Source organism: Acomys russatus, chromosome 14, assembly GCF_903995435.1.
Source record: "Acomys russatus chromosome 14, mAcoRus1.1, whole genome shotgun sequence".
NCBI classification, from domain to species: Eukaryota; Metazoa; Chordata; class Mammalia; order Rodentia; family Muridae; genus Acomys; species Acomys russatus.
In genome coordinates, this window is record NC_067150.1 from 4,144,293 (window position 1) to 4,160,663 (window position 16,371).

General features: G+C 45.0%; 1 protein-coding gene across 1 annotated transcript; it reads left to right on the forward strand.

Moving 5' to 3' along the window:
• Window positions 1-7,049: 7,049 nt before the first annotated feature.
• On the forward strand, window positions 7,050-16,064 carry Mmp8 (matrix metallopeptidase 8). The gene is made up of 10 exons (XM_051155888.1): window positions 7,050-7,250; window positions 9,195-9,436; window positions 10,004-10,152; window positions 10,233-10,358; window positions 11,698-11,859; window positions 13,396-13,513; window positions 14,051-14,184; window positions 14,726-14,879; window positions 15,701-15,804; window positions 15,929-16,064. The coding sequence occupies exons 1-10, from the start codon at window positions 7,125-7,127 to the stop codon at window positions 16,030-16,032; spliced, it is 1,419 nt and encodes a 472-aa protein (XP_051011845.1). The 5' UTR covers window positions 7,050-7,124; the 3' UTR covers window positions 16,033-16,064.
• Window positions 16,065-16,371: the final 307 nt, after the last annotated feature.

A 16,371-nucleotide genomic window follows, 5' to 3' on the forward strand; every position in this document is an offset into this window, starting at 1 on the left:
ACTAGTGCAATTCACAAAGGACTTATCTATACACTTGTGCTTTTAATAACAAGGTAGATGAAGCTTTGTTTCCTTTTTATGACTATCAAATAAATTAAGAAATGTGTCCACTTTGCAGCATTTGTAAGCAGTGAAGCTGGGGCTCAGAAATTCACTGTGAGAGTCACCATGGTCATCACTACTGTGTGTGCTGGGTTTGGGGACAGAGAGAACAGTGGGTTATATCACCAACGTCACATAGGAGGCTGGAGCTGAAGGGGTGAACTGTGCTTCATTCTTTGGAAAAGCATCATGACCAAAGACAGCTTGGAGGAGGGGAAGAGTTTACTCCCAGATTACAGCCCAGCCCAGCCCTGAGGGGCATCAGGACAAGAACTCAAGGCAGGAACCCTGGAGAAATACTGCCACCTGGCTCTCTCATGCTTGCTACAACTCCCTTTCCAGGTGATTCTAAGATGTGCTATATTGATAGTTAATGCTAACTAAGATAGAATGATTTCAAGTAATCAATAACAGACCAGAAAATGCATATAAATGCAGAAATCATATTACACAAACATCATATAATTTGGCCCATTTTGGTATTTTTCTTCTCTTAAGTGTCCAAAGAATCAATCAATCTTTCCCCCCTCTCTCATTTTTGGCATCCTTGAATCATCTCATCCTTTTCTCTAATGATGGCTATAATATGCCTTCCTGGACTATTGGGTGGGTGTTTGGTCACTTGCATATCCATTTGCCCTTATTTTTGAGGCATGTATTTCATATGTTCTCATTTAATCATGTAGTTTTGTAGGACCACATTTCTTAGTTGTCAAGTGGATGTCCTAAAACATGCATATTGTCACCCTTATACTCTGAGTAAATTCTGCACCAAAATTCCAACTTTATGCTGAATAAATGTGCTCAAAATAGGCTTTGGTCTGTCAGTCCTCACTACTGACACTGTACCACAAGGCTCACTAATGAGTCTACATCAGTAATCAGGAAGAATATGCTCCTTAATTTGCTTGGGCCATGGATAAATCTCTGAAAAGTCATTTACTTACTATGAGGGCCTATACTACATCTTAACAGGGACTGATAGAGCCTGCCCTGTTAGATTGCTACAAAGACAAAGTACAATCACGTTTGTAAAAGATGCCCCTCACTGAACGTTTTGTTTGGTGTAAATTTTAAGGAGAGCTGATTGATAAGGTAAAAACAATAGATCAGGTCAGTTGGTATCACAATAGCCTACAGGTTACTGCATGAATAACCTATAAAACAAAGCATAGAATGCATGAAAAGATAACAGATTTTGTGCCATATAAAATTTGTGCCATATAAAATATTCTTTGTTAAAATTTTCTTTGTTAAAAACCACCCCAACATAATAGGATTTGTAATGTGAGCCCTTATTCCCAGAGAAACGTTCTAAGACAAATGTACACATGACAAACACAGAGAAGAGCAAGTCATCCCCTAGGAACTGTGAACAAGGACTTGCAGAGACTTCGTGGGCTGCTTGGGCTACATCAAACCCATCTGCACAGAGCTACAGTGTGGGAAAGGTAGGTCCTGACTCATCTACCTGCATATTACAAGCCCCACTGGGTTGGACTTCTCAGAAAGAAACACACTTAAGAATACAGTAGTTTGAACGAGAACGGCCTCCATAGGCTCATATGTTTGAATACTTGGTCACTAGTTGGTGTAACTGTTTGGGAAGGATTAGAACACGTGGCCTTGTTGGGGGAGGTTATATCAATGGGAGCAGGCTTGGAAGTTTCAGAAGACCACACCATTCCCAGGCAGTTCTCTGTGTATGTGTGTCTCTGCCTCTCTGTCTCGGTGTGCGTGTTTCTCTGTGTCTCTCTGTGTGAGGCCCTCTGTGTCTCTGTCTCTGTCTGTCTGCCTGTCTCTCTCTCTCTCTCTCTCTCTCTCTCTCTCTCTCTCTCTCTCTCTATCTCTCTCTCTCTCTCTCTCCTGCTGTGACATGAGCTCTCAGCTGTTGTCCCAGCAGCACCATGCCTGCCCGCTGCCATGCTTCCCACCATAATGACTCATAACACTCTGAGACTGCAAGCCCTCTATAAATTCTTTCTTCCATAAATTGTCTTGGTCATGGTGTCTCTTCAGAGCAATAGAAAAGTCACTATACAAGGAGGCACACGAGCCTGTATGACGATCATGCTCCTAGTGTCATAGCAGTGTGCCATGAGCAGTTTCATCAATTATGCAAGAAAGGACATGTGACTGGTATGCAAATGATAGAACAAAGGGGAAATGACTTTAACAGTATTATTAGATCTTAAAATTATCCCTAATTACAGATGCTTCATTCAAAACTTCCACTCACTTTTTGCCTGCATTCTCAAATACCATAAGGTAAGTAATTCTTCCCTCAGAGAGGATAAGAACTGATGGTGCCACATAAGAGCAAGCAGCCGAACCTTAGACCCTCATCGCTTCATCTGCCCCTTCACTTGTCAGCAGTTGTGAGTCATCTCCTAAGTGCCATCCGGAAGAAAGACGGGATGATATAAATTCTTCCTAAAATGCACAAAGATGGGAGGTATCAAGCTAGAGCTGGAAGGCGTAAGATCCTCTAAAGCGTCTTTCAGGGTTAAAGGAGACAGAGATCAGCACTGGGAGAGGGGAGGGAGGGAGACTGGACAGAGAGGCACGTCCCAGGGAAAACAACTAACACGTAGTGAAGAGTAAAATTACCAGATGGGGTGCTTAGTCTTGACTGTGAATTATATGAGGTTTAGAATAACTATGGCAGCAAAGGTCTGTAAGGAATTATTAGATTGGGTTAATTGAGGTGGGAAAACCCACCCTCAATGTGGACAGTACTAATCCACTCACTGGAATCCTAGACTGAGCAAAAAGGAAACCTTGAAACAAGCATTCAGTTCACAGCTCTCCCTTCCTGGCTGTGGAGGCAATGTGACCAGCCACCTCCTGCAGCCATCGTGAGTGTGTACTGCACCTGACAGTCAAAATAAGCACTCCTTTCCCTGCATGGCTTTTGTCTAGTGTTTGTCACAACTCAATAAGTGAAACAAATACACAAATGGTGTACAGCAACAAAGTAAGTCTGTAACCCTGGCTGCCAAGCCACCTGCCTCCTGGGTGTCAGAAGCCACCCTAAGCAGGAAGTGGAACATGAATATGAAGCACAAAAGTTCTATTCTAGATGAATTTGTGAGAGAAATCCTCTGACAACAGAAAGAGAGAATGGACATTCTTTCAAGGCTTGAAAGCGGGGCGGGGGTGATGCAAGGGGAGCCATCCTCTGGTCTGTCTCGTCTGGCTGTGGCAGTGATTCCAGTGGGACCTCTGGCATGAACAGTCCTGGGATTCTGGGATTCTAGAAGCAAACAGCCCAACCATCCTCACCACCCTGAGGATGATACCACCTTGAGGGCCACCATCATGCGAGGTACCACCCTTCGCTAAAGAGAGCCACTAAAGAGAGAGAACAGAGGGAGCAAGGAATGAGAGTATCATAATGAAATGCAGCACTGTGTATCAACTAAAAACGCAAGACAGGCGCAGGGGGTGGGGTATGGGGGGGAGAGAACAAGAATTGGAACACAGTTAGTAAAGAACAACTTTTGTTCAAGAAGTATTTCAACATGAACAAAAGAGATGAGAATGTAACCTGGCCTCCATTACGGACCGGCAAATGCTGAGGCAGAAGCAACGCGGAGGTCGGTGTGTGGGAAATCAGGCAAGGATACTGGCCAGAGGAACTAGACACCCAGGGAGGCGGGGTGAGAAACATGCGCCTACGGAATTCTTCCAGTTGCTGACGTTAATGGCCACAGGCTGCCTCCCATGAGGCTGGGGCAGCAGGCATCTTCGACGGCTAGATGAAACGGTTGTTGAGTGCTCCACTAATGAAGCAACATATAGCAGTGATCTGCAGGGCTGAATTCAGACCAGATGTAGGGTGCGCAGACTGCACCCCAAGCTCTCAGCTGAACGCGCTAAGGTAAGCATTGTCCATGTCGGCCTGGTTCTGAGATAAGAAAAGGACAAAACATTTTTTTTTCTGAAAGTAAACTAAGAGAGAAGCACAAAGATGGTTGCGTGGTGTGTACCTGTTATGGTCTCCACCGTAAGACATAGCTCTCATTTCTCCATGGATGTAGTTGCTCACTCAGTTTATAAAACAAATTCACTCACAACGTGTGCTCCTCTCCTAACGGAACACCCTGCAACCCCTCATGGGCAGCGCTGACCACTGAGGAATAGGGAGGAGTCCCGGATACGCCTGTCTGCCCATCACTGTGCTAAATGACAGCTACAGAAGAAAACTCGACATAGCCTTGACTAAGCTCTCTCAAAATGTCCGTGCCACTTCAGCTAGTACGAAAAGAAAACATACTGCAGCTCTATACTTTCTACCCAGATCTACAGAAACACACTTCTAATTTTATACTAAACTGGGACCTCCAAGAGAGAGTCATTGTTTCCAAGGCTGGCAGAAAAGGTTTTTTTTTTTTTTTTTAATTATTATTATTATTCAAAGAGACCCATCTGAAGCAGTGTGCATGCGTGCGTGCATGCGTGCGTGTGTGTTCAGTCACAGTTCCTGGCTAATTTCTGTGTAAGGCAGTTTATGAAAACTAGAATTTCTCTTCCCCAAGACAGGCCATAGAAACTCCACTCTCCTCTGCTAAGAAGTGTCCATTAAAAAGAATCTTCTTCGTAATGGACAGCTAAGGGGCGCCTTCCCCTACTCCTCACTGTGTGTACCTTCCATCTGTACCCTTTGTAATATTCTTCATGACAACCCAGTAAAGGAGAGAGAGGAAGAGGAGGAGAGAGGGAGAGGGGAGGATAGAAAGGGAAGGGATACAAGAGAAAGGGAAGTGAGGACAGAGAGGAGCGACAGGACAGGGTAACGATACTCCATGTGGCCAGCAGGGGTCGCCCAATGGTCAGAAAACAAGTAGGATGCTCACAAGCTATCAGAAATAAGAATGTTCCCCTGACTCTAAATGAGAGACGCATGGGAGAACAGCATAATAAAAGGATCCAGAGGGTCCTAGAAATCTACAAGTAGAACAATATGATAGGCAGATTTGGGCCCAGGGGTCCCGCTCAAACTAAGGCACCAGCCAAGGACAATACAGGAGGTAAACTTTAAACCCCTTCCCAGATCTAGCCAATGGTCAGAATATTCTCCACAGTTGAGTGGAGAGTGTGATACGACTTTCTCACATACTCTGGTGCCTCACATTTGACCATGTCCCCTGGAGGGGGAGACCTGGTGGCACTCAGAGGAAGGACAGCAAGTAGCCAAGAAGAGACTTGATACCCTATGAGAATATATAGGGGGACGTAATCCCCCTCAGGAACAGTCATAGGGGAGGGGAATAATGGGAAAATGGGGGGGGGGAGGAATGGGAGGATACAAGGGATGGGATAAACATTGAGATGTAACAAGAATAAATTAATAAAAAAATAAAAAAAAATAAAAGAAAAAAGAAAAAAAAAGAAAAAAAAAAAAAAAGAATGTTCCCCTGGGAGACAGCTGGGTGCCTTGTGGAGACACACAGACAATAAACTCAAGCCCCACTCTGGAATGTCCTGTATAGAGGAATAAGGAAAACAATGGCGTCCATTTGAAGTGGAATAGAGGACAGTAGAGGAACTCCACACTGATCCCAGCCCCTTATGTTCCAAACACTTGTAAAATACATTTTTAGAAAATTCTTTTTCAGAGTTCATTTTAAGGGCTGAGAGGAAAGCATAGTCTGTAAAGAACATCTTGCCTTGCAAAGATGAAGACATGAGTGGGCTCCCAGAACCCACGTGGAGACAGCCAGGTGGGCGGAGAGAGGCGATGGCCTGAGAGGCCTCGTACCACTCTGGGAACGTGCAGGCATCTATCTCACTGCCCCCCCACGCCCACCCCCGTCCTCTCATCCATGAATTCTTAATTTACTGTGAATCTACAGCTACTGATGGTCCTGCCTGGGCTCATCTTGGCGGTTGATGAACCCGAGCTGGTATAGGACAGGCTCTGTCTTCTCTCTCTGCACCCATGGGCTTGAGTTCTCCACAAAACAGCCTGTGTCTCTGGTGTGTCTTCCAACCTCTGCCTCTCCTGCAAAGTAATAACAGCAGCATGCTGCTCTGAAGCCTGAGTGAGGACAGACAGGGAGCTGAGGTGGCATGAACATGTCTGAAGCATTGTAAATATCCAGCAAATGTTAATTTTTATCATAAATATCCCTACCATTGCTCTTTCTCTGGAAAACCCCTCCTTGTAGATCCTGAATATGTTAGTACATCTATAGCAAAGTGATGTCCTACGAAAGCCACTGTCTATGTATGTATATGCATGTGTGCATTTAAGTGTGGGTGCTTGTGTGTGTGCATGAGTGCCCATGTACACGTGTTTGGAGGCCAGAGGACCACCTTGGGCACCATTTCTTAAATGCTGTAATGTGGGTTGTGTTGGTTTGTTTTGTGACAGGGTCTCTCAGTAGCTGTAGAAATCCCGCTGCTCCACCTCCACCCCCACCCCCTTCTTGGGGCACGTTCCACTGTGCCCAACTTTTTTGCCTGCATGCTGAGAGCCAGATTCAAGCCCTCATGCTTGCGTAACAAGCATTTTGTTTCCAGACACTGCTTTTGGTCCCCCACACACAAAGCCTGCTTTGTGACAAGCCACTTTGGCACACACTCTCAGGCAACAGGCGTAGATAAGAAATAGAGGCCTTATAGGTGTGCTATTTCCTCCCAAAATGACCTACAGTTATTCTTAAAAACACTTCCCTGATTAAACTAGCACAGCGTCTGCACCGCACACAGCCAGGAATTGGACGTTTGTAGCGTCTGCATCAGCCGTTGCCTCCTCCTTGGCTGTTTGCAAGAGTAGCAACCCAGATGGTTTTCTTCTGTGGAAGTACTGCACTCCTAGGCTCCAAATCTCATTCTGACATTGCAGGGCTATCAGGGTGTGGTTAAGTATGTTGCTTCACACTGCCGAGGCAGTGGTTGCTCAAGATTCAGCTTCATAAGGGACCAGGCATGAGCAGTGATTGGCAAGGAATGCTGTGAGCTTCAAGGAGCTTGCCAGAGGACAGAGGAGAGCAGCAGAGGCTGCCTTGGAAGACATGACCATGTTTTATTTGATTCACTTGAAGACACTTCCATTTCTGTTCTTACTCCACACGCAGCTTGCCAAGTCCTTTCCGGTAGCACCTGAACACCTGGAGAAGAAAAACCTAGAAATTGCTGAGGTAAATGAACTATCAGTTATGGGTGATTTACTGGTGACTGCAGAATTCAGAGGGGGCGTCCCTTCTTAGTCTAATTGGCCAGAAAGAGATTCTCTGGATGGCTTTGCTGAGACCCAGCATCCCTTCTGGGACTTAGAAGACTCCAAGTGAGCAGGGCCAGGACCTGGAAAATCTAGACATGAAGCCAGGCTGGATGCCCCAAAGTCTGAGGAGCAATACTGATGGGCTGGCTGAGGCCAGGGCCCTGTCAGAGAGAATATATTTACTTATAAACTGAACTGAGTTGCTTACCTACCTTTTTTTTTCTTCCGGTAAACCTGTAACACAGTTCGTTCCATGTTCTATAGGTCAGTGATAGACAGGTAAAATGCTCACTAGTATCCCAGCCCTGAGAACTGATGGAGAGAGGGAGGAGGTCCTATGGCCTGCCTACTGCTTCCTGTGTGGATGTCGCTTTGCAGCCAAAAACCTCTGTCATGTGTAGAAGATAGAATGGAGGTGGGGGTCATGGCTAATTAGCACATTGTGTAATCAGATTTCCCGGCATTTTTTATTAAGTTTTGGATGCATTATAAATATAAAGCTTATAGCATTTCCCCCTTTGTTTTATATTAGGAAAGTGAGGCCAGGTTTTTTTTTTTTCAGTGCAAGGAGTGTGATCACCAATTTCTTGTGCATAATGTTCTTAGCATTGAGATTTCTGGAAATGATCATTCTTGCTCTTTTTTTTCTTGGTAATTTCTGTGACTCGCACAGAAGCCCCCAAGTTCATCCTGAGAGTGCACTGGGTTTACTGTCTAGATGCTGCCCTTCTAAGCCTCACCATAACTCTGTAAAGGAAAGCTTGCCTTTTTTCATGTCATGAGACAAAAGACAGTGCTGGGATTTGAACCTGTCAGATCCCAAAGTGCAAGCTCTGCCCTCTATCACCTCCAAAGCACCAGGTAGTCACACATGATGCATGGTATGCACACATGGACACACATAGCAAGCTAAAGAAACCTTGGCGTTGATTGACACGTTAACACTTCTGAGTGAGAGTTGACCATCCAGGCATTATCTTGAATGAAATGCTGCTGTTAGCCCAGACATCTTCTGAAAGGATCAGGTCTCATTTGAGAGGCACTGCGATGAGCCAAGACCTGAACTCTCACTTGCTTCATTCCTCTGTGAGGGTGATTAAACCCTCTCTCCATTGAGTGAAAGAGAATTTTTTAAAAAAATTAAAATCCTCAATGTTGCAACCCTACAACAGATATAAAGACAGCAATAATGAAAGGCCAGTACTAAAAATAAATAACTAAGGCAGGTTGCTGACTGTATGGTAGTAGCTTCTATGTGACGCAGATTCATTCTTCCCTGTTGCAAGACTTTTATGGAAAAATTAGTTAGATTGCTGATTGCAGAGAATGTTCTACAGGCATTGTTCTTTCAAAGTCATCCAATAGATTTCTTTATTTTAATTCAATGCATATATATATATATGGGTTATGCACACAACAATGCCTATGTAGGGGTCAGAGCACACCTTGAAGGATTCAGCTCGCTCTCTCTTTTTTTAAATTTACTTATTCATTTTTTATTTATTTTATGTATATGAATGCTCTGTTTTTGTATACACCAGAAGAGGGAATCAGATTGCATTACAGATGGTTTTGAGCCACCATGTGGTTGCTGGGAGTTGAACTCAGGACCACTGGAAGAGTAGCCAGTGCTCTTAACCCCTGAGCCATCTCTCCAGCCCCCAGCTCTCTCTTTTTACCATGTGGTTGGTTAGGATCAATCTTGACTCATTAGGCTAGCCCAACCTACAATTTCTGTTATTGTCCCGTGTCTGTCAGGGTCTGGTTTACACTCTGTGGTGATTTAAAAAGAATTGCAAAGTATCCAGAGTACTGAGAGCAATTTCACAACAAAAAGAAACCCTGTGTTTGTTTTGATCAGAATTACCTGAAAAGGTTCTACCACTTACCAAGCACACAGTTTCGGGATGCAGGGAGGAGCAGCATAATGGTTGCGGAGAAGCTTAAGGAAATGCAGCGCTTCTTCGGCTTGGCCGAGACAGGGGAGCCAGACTCAGCGACTATGGAGATGATGGCAAAGCCTCGCTGTGGAGTACCCGACTCCGGTGACTTCATGCTAACCCCGGGAAACCCTAAGTGGACACACACTAACCTGACCTACAGGTGACATTCCCTGCCCTTGTGGGAGTGGGAGTGAGCAGAGTATGGGCCGAAAGTGAGCAGGAGGCTGAACACGCAGGGAGCCATGGCTCCCTGCAGCTCTAAAGCTGCTTTGTTTTTGTCAGCAATCTAAACAGACAATGGCAGCATGAGACCTTCTCCCTCTGGGCACTCACCTTCAAGTCCTAAAGAGGCTTAACCATTGCTGGAGAGATTCTAGCCCTCTTCTGTATGTCTTGGTAACAGCAAAAATGATATTCAATACTTGTGGAGTACAATTTTCCAACCACCAACTAAGGCTTCTTGTGTGTTTAATTCCCTTAGCCACCCATGAGAGGGATCTTACTCATCATCTTCATCTTATGAATGGGGACACTGAGGCCTGAAGACAAGTAGTTCCTTTCCACTCTGGTCTGTCTTCAGCCTGGAGAAGTGGACCCCTCCTCATGTTCTGTCCAAGTGATAGCACATTGTATAAGTGACTTACTCCAAAATGGAGTGGCTGGCTGTGTAGTTGGAACGTGTTGCTCACAATAGCAAATGGTTCTTGCTCCTTTTCTTTTTTCCAAGGATTATAAACCATCCCTCACAGCTGTCGAGGGATGAAGTGAGAAGAGCAATTGAGAGAGCCTTTCAAATCTGGAGTGTGGCATCACCTTTGACCTTCACCGAGATCTCACAGCAAGAAGCAGATATCAACATTGCTTTCGTCCCAAGAGGTAGCTTCACAGCAATCTTGTGTTCTCTAGCTAACCTGAGACGATAGGCAAAGGCTTAGCCACAAATCATCTCATTTCAGACCACGGCGACAACTCTCCATTTGATGGGCCCAATGGGATCCTTGCCCACGCCTTTCAGCCAGGCCTGGGCATTGGGGGTGATGTTCATTTCGATTCAGAAGAAACATGGACTCAAGATATCAGAAGTAAGTGAGTCACTGTGAGCTCACATGGAGCTTCTAAATTCATCTTTCCCACCTTAGATTTAAGATGTATATTCACAAATACGCATCCACTCACATTACTATAGAATTTCGAACACAAAAAGCAATCATTTACATTTTTGCTACTTAAAGATAAATCAACTTAAAGGTTTTTTTTTTAATCAAAGGCTAATTATTGACCCTATTTTTCACTGCAGGGCCTTAATCCTTATGTGCTACTGTTGTGGGATAAATGAAACTTAGTAACTGATGAACAGAAAGAAACCTACCTCTCAGCTGTTTAAGGGATGTGAAAGGCCAGGGTTAGAGTTCTTAATGCATCTTCACGTGGTAGAACGATAAAGGAGACCATCTCACAGCAGCATCCGTCCAGATCACTCCCATCAGGACCGCCTCCCAACAGATCCTAACACATAATTTCTGAGAGAAGCACTTAAATGTCAGCAGGCAAGGAGCTGAACATTACAAACCACAGCCAAACCCTGCCTGGCCCCTTGTTGTACAAACAAGGCTGGGCTGAGGGACCACACTCATGCAGTTACACATAGTCTTTGACAGCTTGCACTCTGCCATGGCCAAGCTAACTGGTTAAGATGGAGGTTAGTTGGCTCCCAACGCACTAAGTTTCCTCCCCAGTTGCTTTAGTCTCTCTGTCTGTCTGTCTCTCTCTCTCTCTCTCTCTCTCTCTCTCTCTCTCTCTCTCTCTCTCTCTCTCTCTCTCTCTCTCTCTCTGTGTGTGTGTGTTTAATGTTTGAAAAGACCTATTCTTCACATCTTTAGAAGTGTTGAAGACTAAGATTCATATAAAAAGAGCAGCCGCATTCCTTTCTTTAGTACCTCCTTCTCAGTAATGTGTCTGTGCAACAAGACATTCTTTCCAGGAGCCTCCTGATGAGGTGAGGACAGTGTGGGTAGATCCTGCAGTCACTCGGCCTTGCCTGTGACCTACTGCACTGAGAGGCGGGCTCTTTCCTGTCTTCCTTGGAGACTCTGCTAATGAGCCTGAGGGCCTGAGGATGTGTGAGTGCCAGAGAAACAGGATTCTTCTCATCCTAAGATCCCTAGCTCTGTCACCATTTCACCAACCTTCCATGTCAGTACTGCAGGAGTTGAAATAAAGACAGATGTGATAAGAGCTTGTGGCTTCTACCTTGATACCTCTTAATTGCTCTTCTTTAGGTACCTGGAAAGAAACAGAAAAACATGAACATATGAGTTTCCTTCCTGGGCAGTTTTGGCCTCAAGGCCACATTCTTTGAGATCATATTTTCAGCACCTGTGGAGCCAGTTATAGCATCCACCATATATTTTTGCATTTCAGATTACAACCTGGTTCTTGTGGCAGCTCATGAATTTGGACATTCCTTGGGACTCTCTCACTCCTCTGATCACGGTGCCTTGATGTACCCAAACTATGCATACACAGAGCCCAGCACCTACTCACTACCTCAGGATGATATCAATGGCATTCAGACAATCTATGGTAAGGTCGTGTGGACAGAGCAATAGAACGCAGTGAGACCTGGGAGTCGGCATCAACGAGTCCAGCATGCAAGCATCTCTTCTTCGGAGTCTCTGGACTCTATCCACAAAGAAAGCTTAAGTTAATCTCTGAAAATTACCAGTAATATAGTCTTGGTGAAAGAGGCCTCTGGGGCTGAGCCTCTGATGTGATTTCACTACATCTTGGTTTTCAGTTATTAGATGACTATTACTACATTAAAGAAAAGGTTAGGGTCAGGCCTGTTGGCACGTATCTGTAATATTAGTGCCCAGGGGGGCTGAGGTAGGAGAACTAGGAATTTGAGAGCATCTTCCACTACGTGGTGAGACTTGGTCTTAAGAAAAGAAGGAAGGAGATATGGAGATGAGGCAGTAAGAAGAAAGAAAGGGGGGAGAGAAAGGGAGAGAAGAAGGGAAGGAGGGATGGAGGAAAGGGAAGGAGAGGAGGGGGAAGACTTGGAGAAAAGTGTGGAGGTACTGCCCCATCACTGTCCCTAAATGGTGGGGACATTTTCTTCCTCCATTTTTATACTTTCCAATTTTATATATTCTGAAAAGACACGAATGCCCCTTTTCATACAGCAACTGTCCTCTCAGAATCACCTGTTAAGGAAATCTTCACATAGATCCCCAAGCCAGCATGTGCAAGGCCCGTCATGCATGTTCCCTCAGGTATAATTTGTGTTAGAGGAAGGTGGATGATCCAGCTCCTCCCTCTTGCCCCCTGCTACCTGAAAATATGAAAGGAAGCAGGGTAGGAAGGACGCGCTCTCCCTCCTGGCCTGGGGTTGCCCTAGAAGTCAAGAGTTTCAGGGAACTTTATCATCACAGCAGACTTTCTAAGAATACGGAACCCCACTCAAATCCCAACTCCCTGACACGTGCCAGCTGTCGCTCCCTTAGCTTGCCAATGTTTTCAGTTCTCTTGATGCTCCAGGATTGCACAGTGGTAAGTACAGCCATTAATCCACAATGAGAAAACACGGAGAGATGCAAATTGGTGTGTATTTGTTTAATATTTTGAGACGTTGTCTCGTTGTATGTCTAGACTGGCCACAAACATACAATCCTCCTGCCTCAGTATCCACAGCGCTGGGATTACAGGAATGTGCCACCACGCCTGGCAAGATGGAGAATTTTTTTTATAAAAAAGAAACTGAGTTAGATTTATCCTCTAGGGTGAAAGATTAAGATGAGATCTACCCTTATGCTTACATTTTGGTGAGGAGGAAGGAAGTGGATTCTCAATGACAAAAAGGCAGACAAAGCAAACAGGAGCGAGAGGGGTGGGTTAGACTCTACAAGGAAGGACAGAAGTCAGGTGCATTTCCAGCTTAGGCAGCAGCTGTCCCCTGGAAACAGACCAAGCCTCTACAGGGTCTTATGTACAGAGTCGGCTGTGTCCTGTGGAGTCGGCTGGAAACTTCTTCATGAAAAGACACTCTGCCTTCCTAAGTACTTGAGGCACACCAGCATAGCATGGGGTTTACACTTCTTAAATGTTTTTAATTTCCAGGACCATCAAACAACCCGATCCAACCTACCGGGCCCAGCACCCCGACAGCCTGTGACCCCCACCTGAGATTCGATGCTGTCACCACACTCCGTGGGGAGATTTACTTCTTTAAAGACAAGTATAAACTTGAGCTGTCTCTTCTCCGTACTTGTCTGTTTGTCAAACCTCAAAACGCGATTCTAACGAAACATGTCACTCAGCTTTTCTTTTGACCCAACACATAGTAATTTCCTTGGAGCTCTTAGTATTTTCTGGATGTCATGAAACATCCAGAGAGTGGGGGAACTGAAGCATTTGTTGGGCTAAGAAGAGGCCATGAGGCCAACCAGGATCTAATAAGATGGGACTTGTGACCTTTAGAACCTGTCGAGGGATCACCAGATGGATGCTACTACCATAAATTAGGATGCTGTGCGAATCATGCATGTGTTATATATTTATATACTGCAGAAACCATGCAAGGGTCGTGTGTAGCCAAGAACCATAAGCCAACAGCTCTCTGTCTCTTCCTCTCCATGTCCCTGTTCCTCCTCTCTCTCTCTCTCTCTCTCTCTCTCTCTCTCTCTCTCTCTCTCTCTCTCTCTCTCTCTCTCTCTTTCTCTCTCCCACTCTCTCTGTCTCTCTGTCTGTGTGTGTGTGTCCTGTGTTCCTTTAGGTACTTCTGGAGACGGCATCCTCAGCTGAGAGAAGTTGACCTCAATTTCATCTCTCTGTTCTGGCCTTTCCTGCCCACTGGCCTTCAGGCTGCTTACGAGGATTTTGACAGAGACCTGGTTTTCCTATTTAAAGGTAGCAACCTGCTGTCTTTTCTTTCTGCTCTTCCTGAAGGGTGGAGCAGGACTTCTCTTTGCTCCTTAGCACTTTCAAAAAGGACAAGCCAGGAAGAGCATATTGTTATCCAGGCTCCAGCCAGGAGTCCAGGCTTAGGCGTCACCATGGTCAAAAATGACTGAGTGAATTTACCCAGGCTGGACCCTCATTAAATCTCAGTTTTGTCCTCAACAAACACAAATGCATGAGACAATCTTCAGTATTGCTCTGACCTCATCCTAGATATAGCTTTCTAAGATACCTCGAGGCTGTGATTTAGTTTCTAAACAGAAGTCACATCAGGCAAGACATCTGCTTTGGGGACCACTGTAATTTATGATGTTTTACAGGATCAGGGAGGAACCACCGGGGCTACCATTGTACTCAGGAGCTCCACTTTGATGCCCTTATCTTTCTCAGACTATCTGCTCCATTTCATTACTGTGGGGATCACAAAGTGCTGTGTGCTATGTTGTAGAAAGGGAAGCTTTGTTAAAGATGTTACTTGAATTTTTGGCAGGCAGACAGTACTGGGCTCTAAGTGGCTATGACCTTCAGCAAGGTTACCCCAGGGACATATCCACCTATGGATTCCCACGCACTATCCAAGCCATTGATGCAGCTGTTTCCTACAAAGGGAAGACCTACTTCTTCATAAGCAACCAATGCTGGAGGTGAGATAGTGAGCCTTTCCATAAAGCTGAAGTCTGTGTTTCTCTGCTCTGTGTGCAAACCATCAATATGGACATCTGAAGACTTTGAAGTCTGAGTGGCCTTTGACAACTTAGTGAGGTCGGAGTCTTTATCACAGGATGATATCACGTAAGATGCCGCCGCAGATGTATCAAGGACTCTGGGTCATGAAACACTTCACGCCTTCATAGAGCTCTAGGGAGTCACATGGGGAAGGAAGTGGATTGATTCTTACTCCAAGTTGAGTTCTGACAGTCTCTAGTGAATGTTTTCCACATCATTTGCAGAATCTGGTGTACAAGAGGAAGTTATTAAAACATGCAAGCAAAAGAGGAAGTGTCTGGAGAGAGGAAGAGGACGGCTGGGTGGGGCTAGAAGGGAGGGCAATGGAGGCGTGAATATGAATGGTATATGTGTGAAAGTGTCATAATGAAGCCCATTATCTTACATGCTAATAAAAATACTAATAAAGCAATGCATTTATTTGAATTATACACACATGTACACACATGCACATAGTTATGCTTAATTTACCAATAAAATAAAATACTTAGAAAAATATAGGCTCCACTTGGGGAGGTAACCCTGCTCACCATCACATGCTGTTTCAGAATCAGCGGCACCTCTGTGTTTTATAAAGGAATTATCCCATGTAGAGAAGTTAAGCATTCCTAGTCTCAGCCAAGGGGACACAGACTTAGTGTAAACATGTGGAAGAGAGCACTTTGTAACACGTGTAAGTGAAGAACAGGCTGTCATATGTATACTGTTTTTAAATCGTGTGAAATTTTGTTCTTGTTAGATATGACAACCAAAGAGGATCCATGGACCCAGGCTATCCCAAAAGCATAGCAAGCACATTCCCAGGAATAAACTGTAGAGTGGATGCTGTTTTCCTGCAGGATTGTAAGTAGGAGCAAAAAGTTAACAGAAAATTGTTGCACTTGTATACTGTTTGGTCTCTTTAGTGGGAACTCGCTCAGATGGCTGAGACGACAAGCTAACCTGGGTACTCGTCTCTTTCTTACAGCCGTCCTCCTCTTCTTCAGTGGACCGCAATACCTTGCATTTAATCTTGTCACTCACAGAGTCACTAGAGTTGCAAGAAGCAACGTATGGCTTAACTGCACATAGAGCCGAGCAAAGTCAAGAGTCCTTGCATCCACCCTATGAGTACAAAAGGGGAGTTCATCCCCCGCATCCTGCTCAGACTTTCCTCAGTTGTAGCTAATGCTGCGGCCATCCTCCAGGAACAGGCGTTTGTAATCCTCCAGCCTCAGCACAAGGTGATTCCCCCTGCACATTCCGTCCCTGCTTAGTGACCACATCGCAAAGAAAAAGCAGCCAGTTCATCATCTCAACCGTCACCATTTCACTATCTGCTCCTCTGCCTTCTAAACCTCATGGTCTATTACCTGCTTACCTGACTTCAAATATCCCCGACTCTTTCCACACATGGAATCTAGCGCTGGG

Excerpts from the sequence above, each read along its gene's own strand:
- Mmp8 (XM_051155888.1), top strand. The coding sequence starts at position 7,125 with ATGACCATGTTTTATTTGATTCACTTGAAGACACTTCCATTTCTGTTC. Across the intron at positions 11,860-13,395 it reads TGGCATTCAGACAATCTATG|GACCATCAAACAACCCGATC; the intron begins GTAAGGTCGTGT and ends TTTAATTTCCAG. Across the intron at positions 13,514-14,050 it reads ATTTACTTCTTTAAAGACAA|GTACTTCTGGAGACGGCATC; the intron begins GTATAAACTTGA and ends GTGTTCCTTTAG.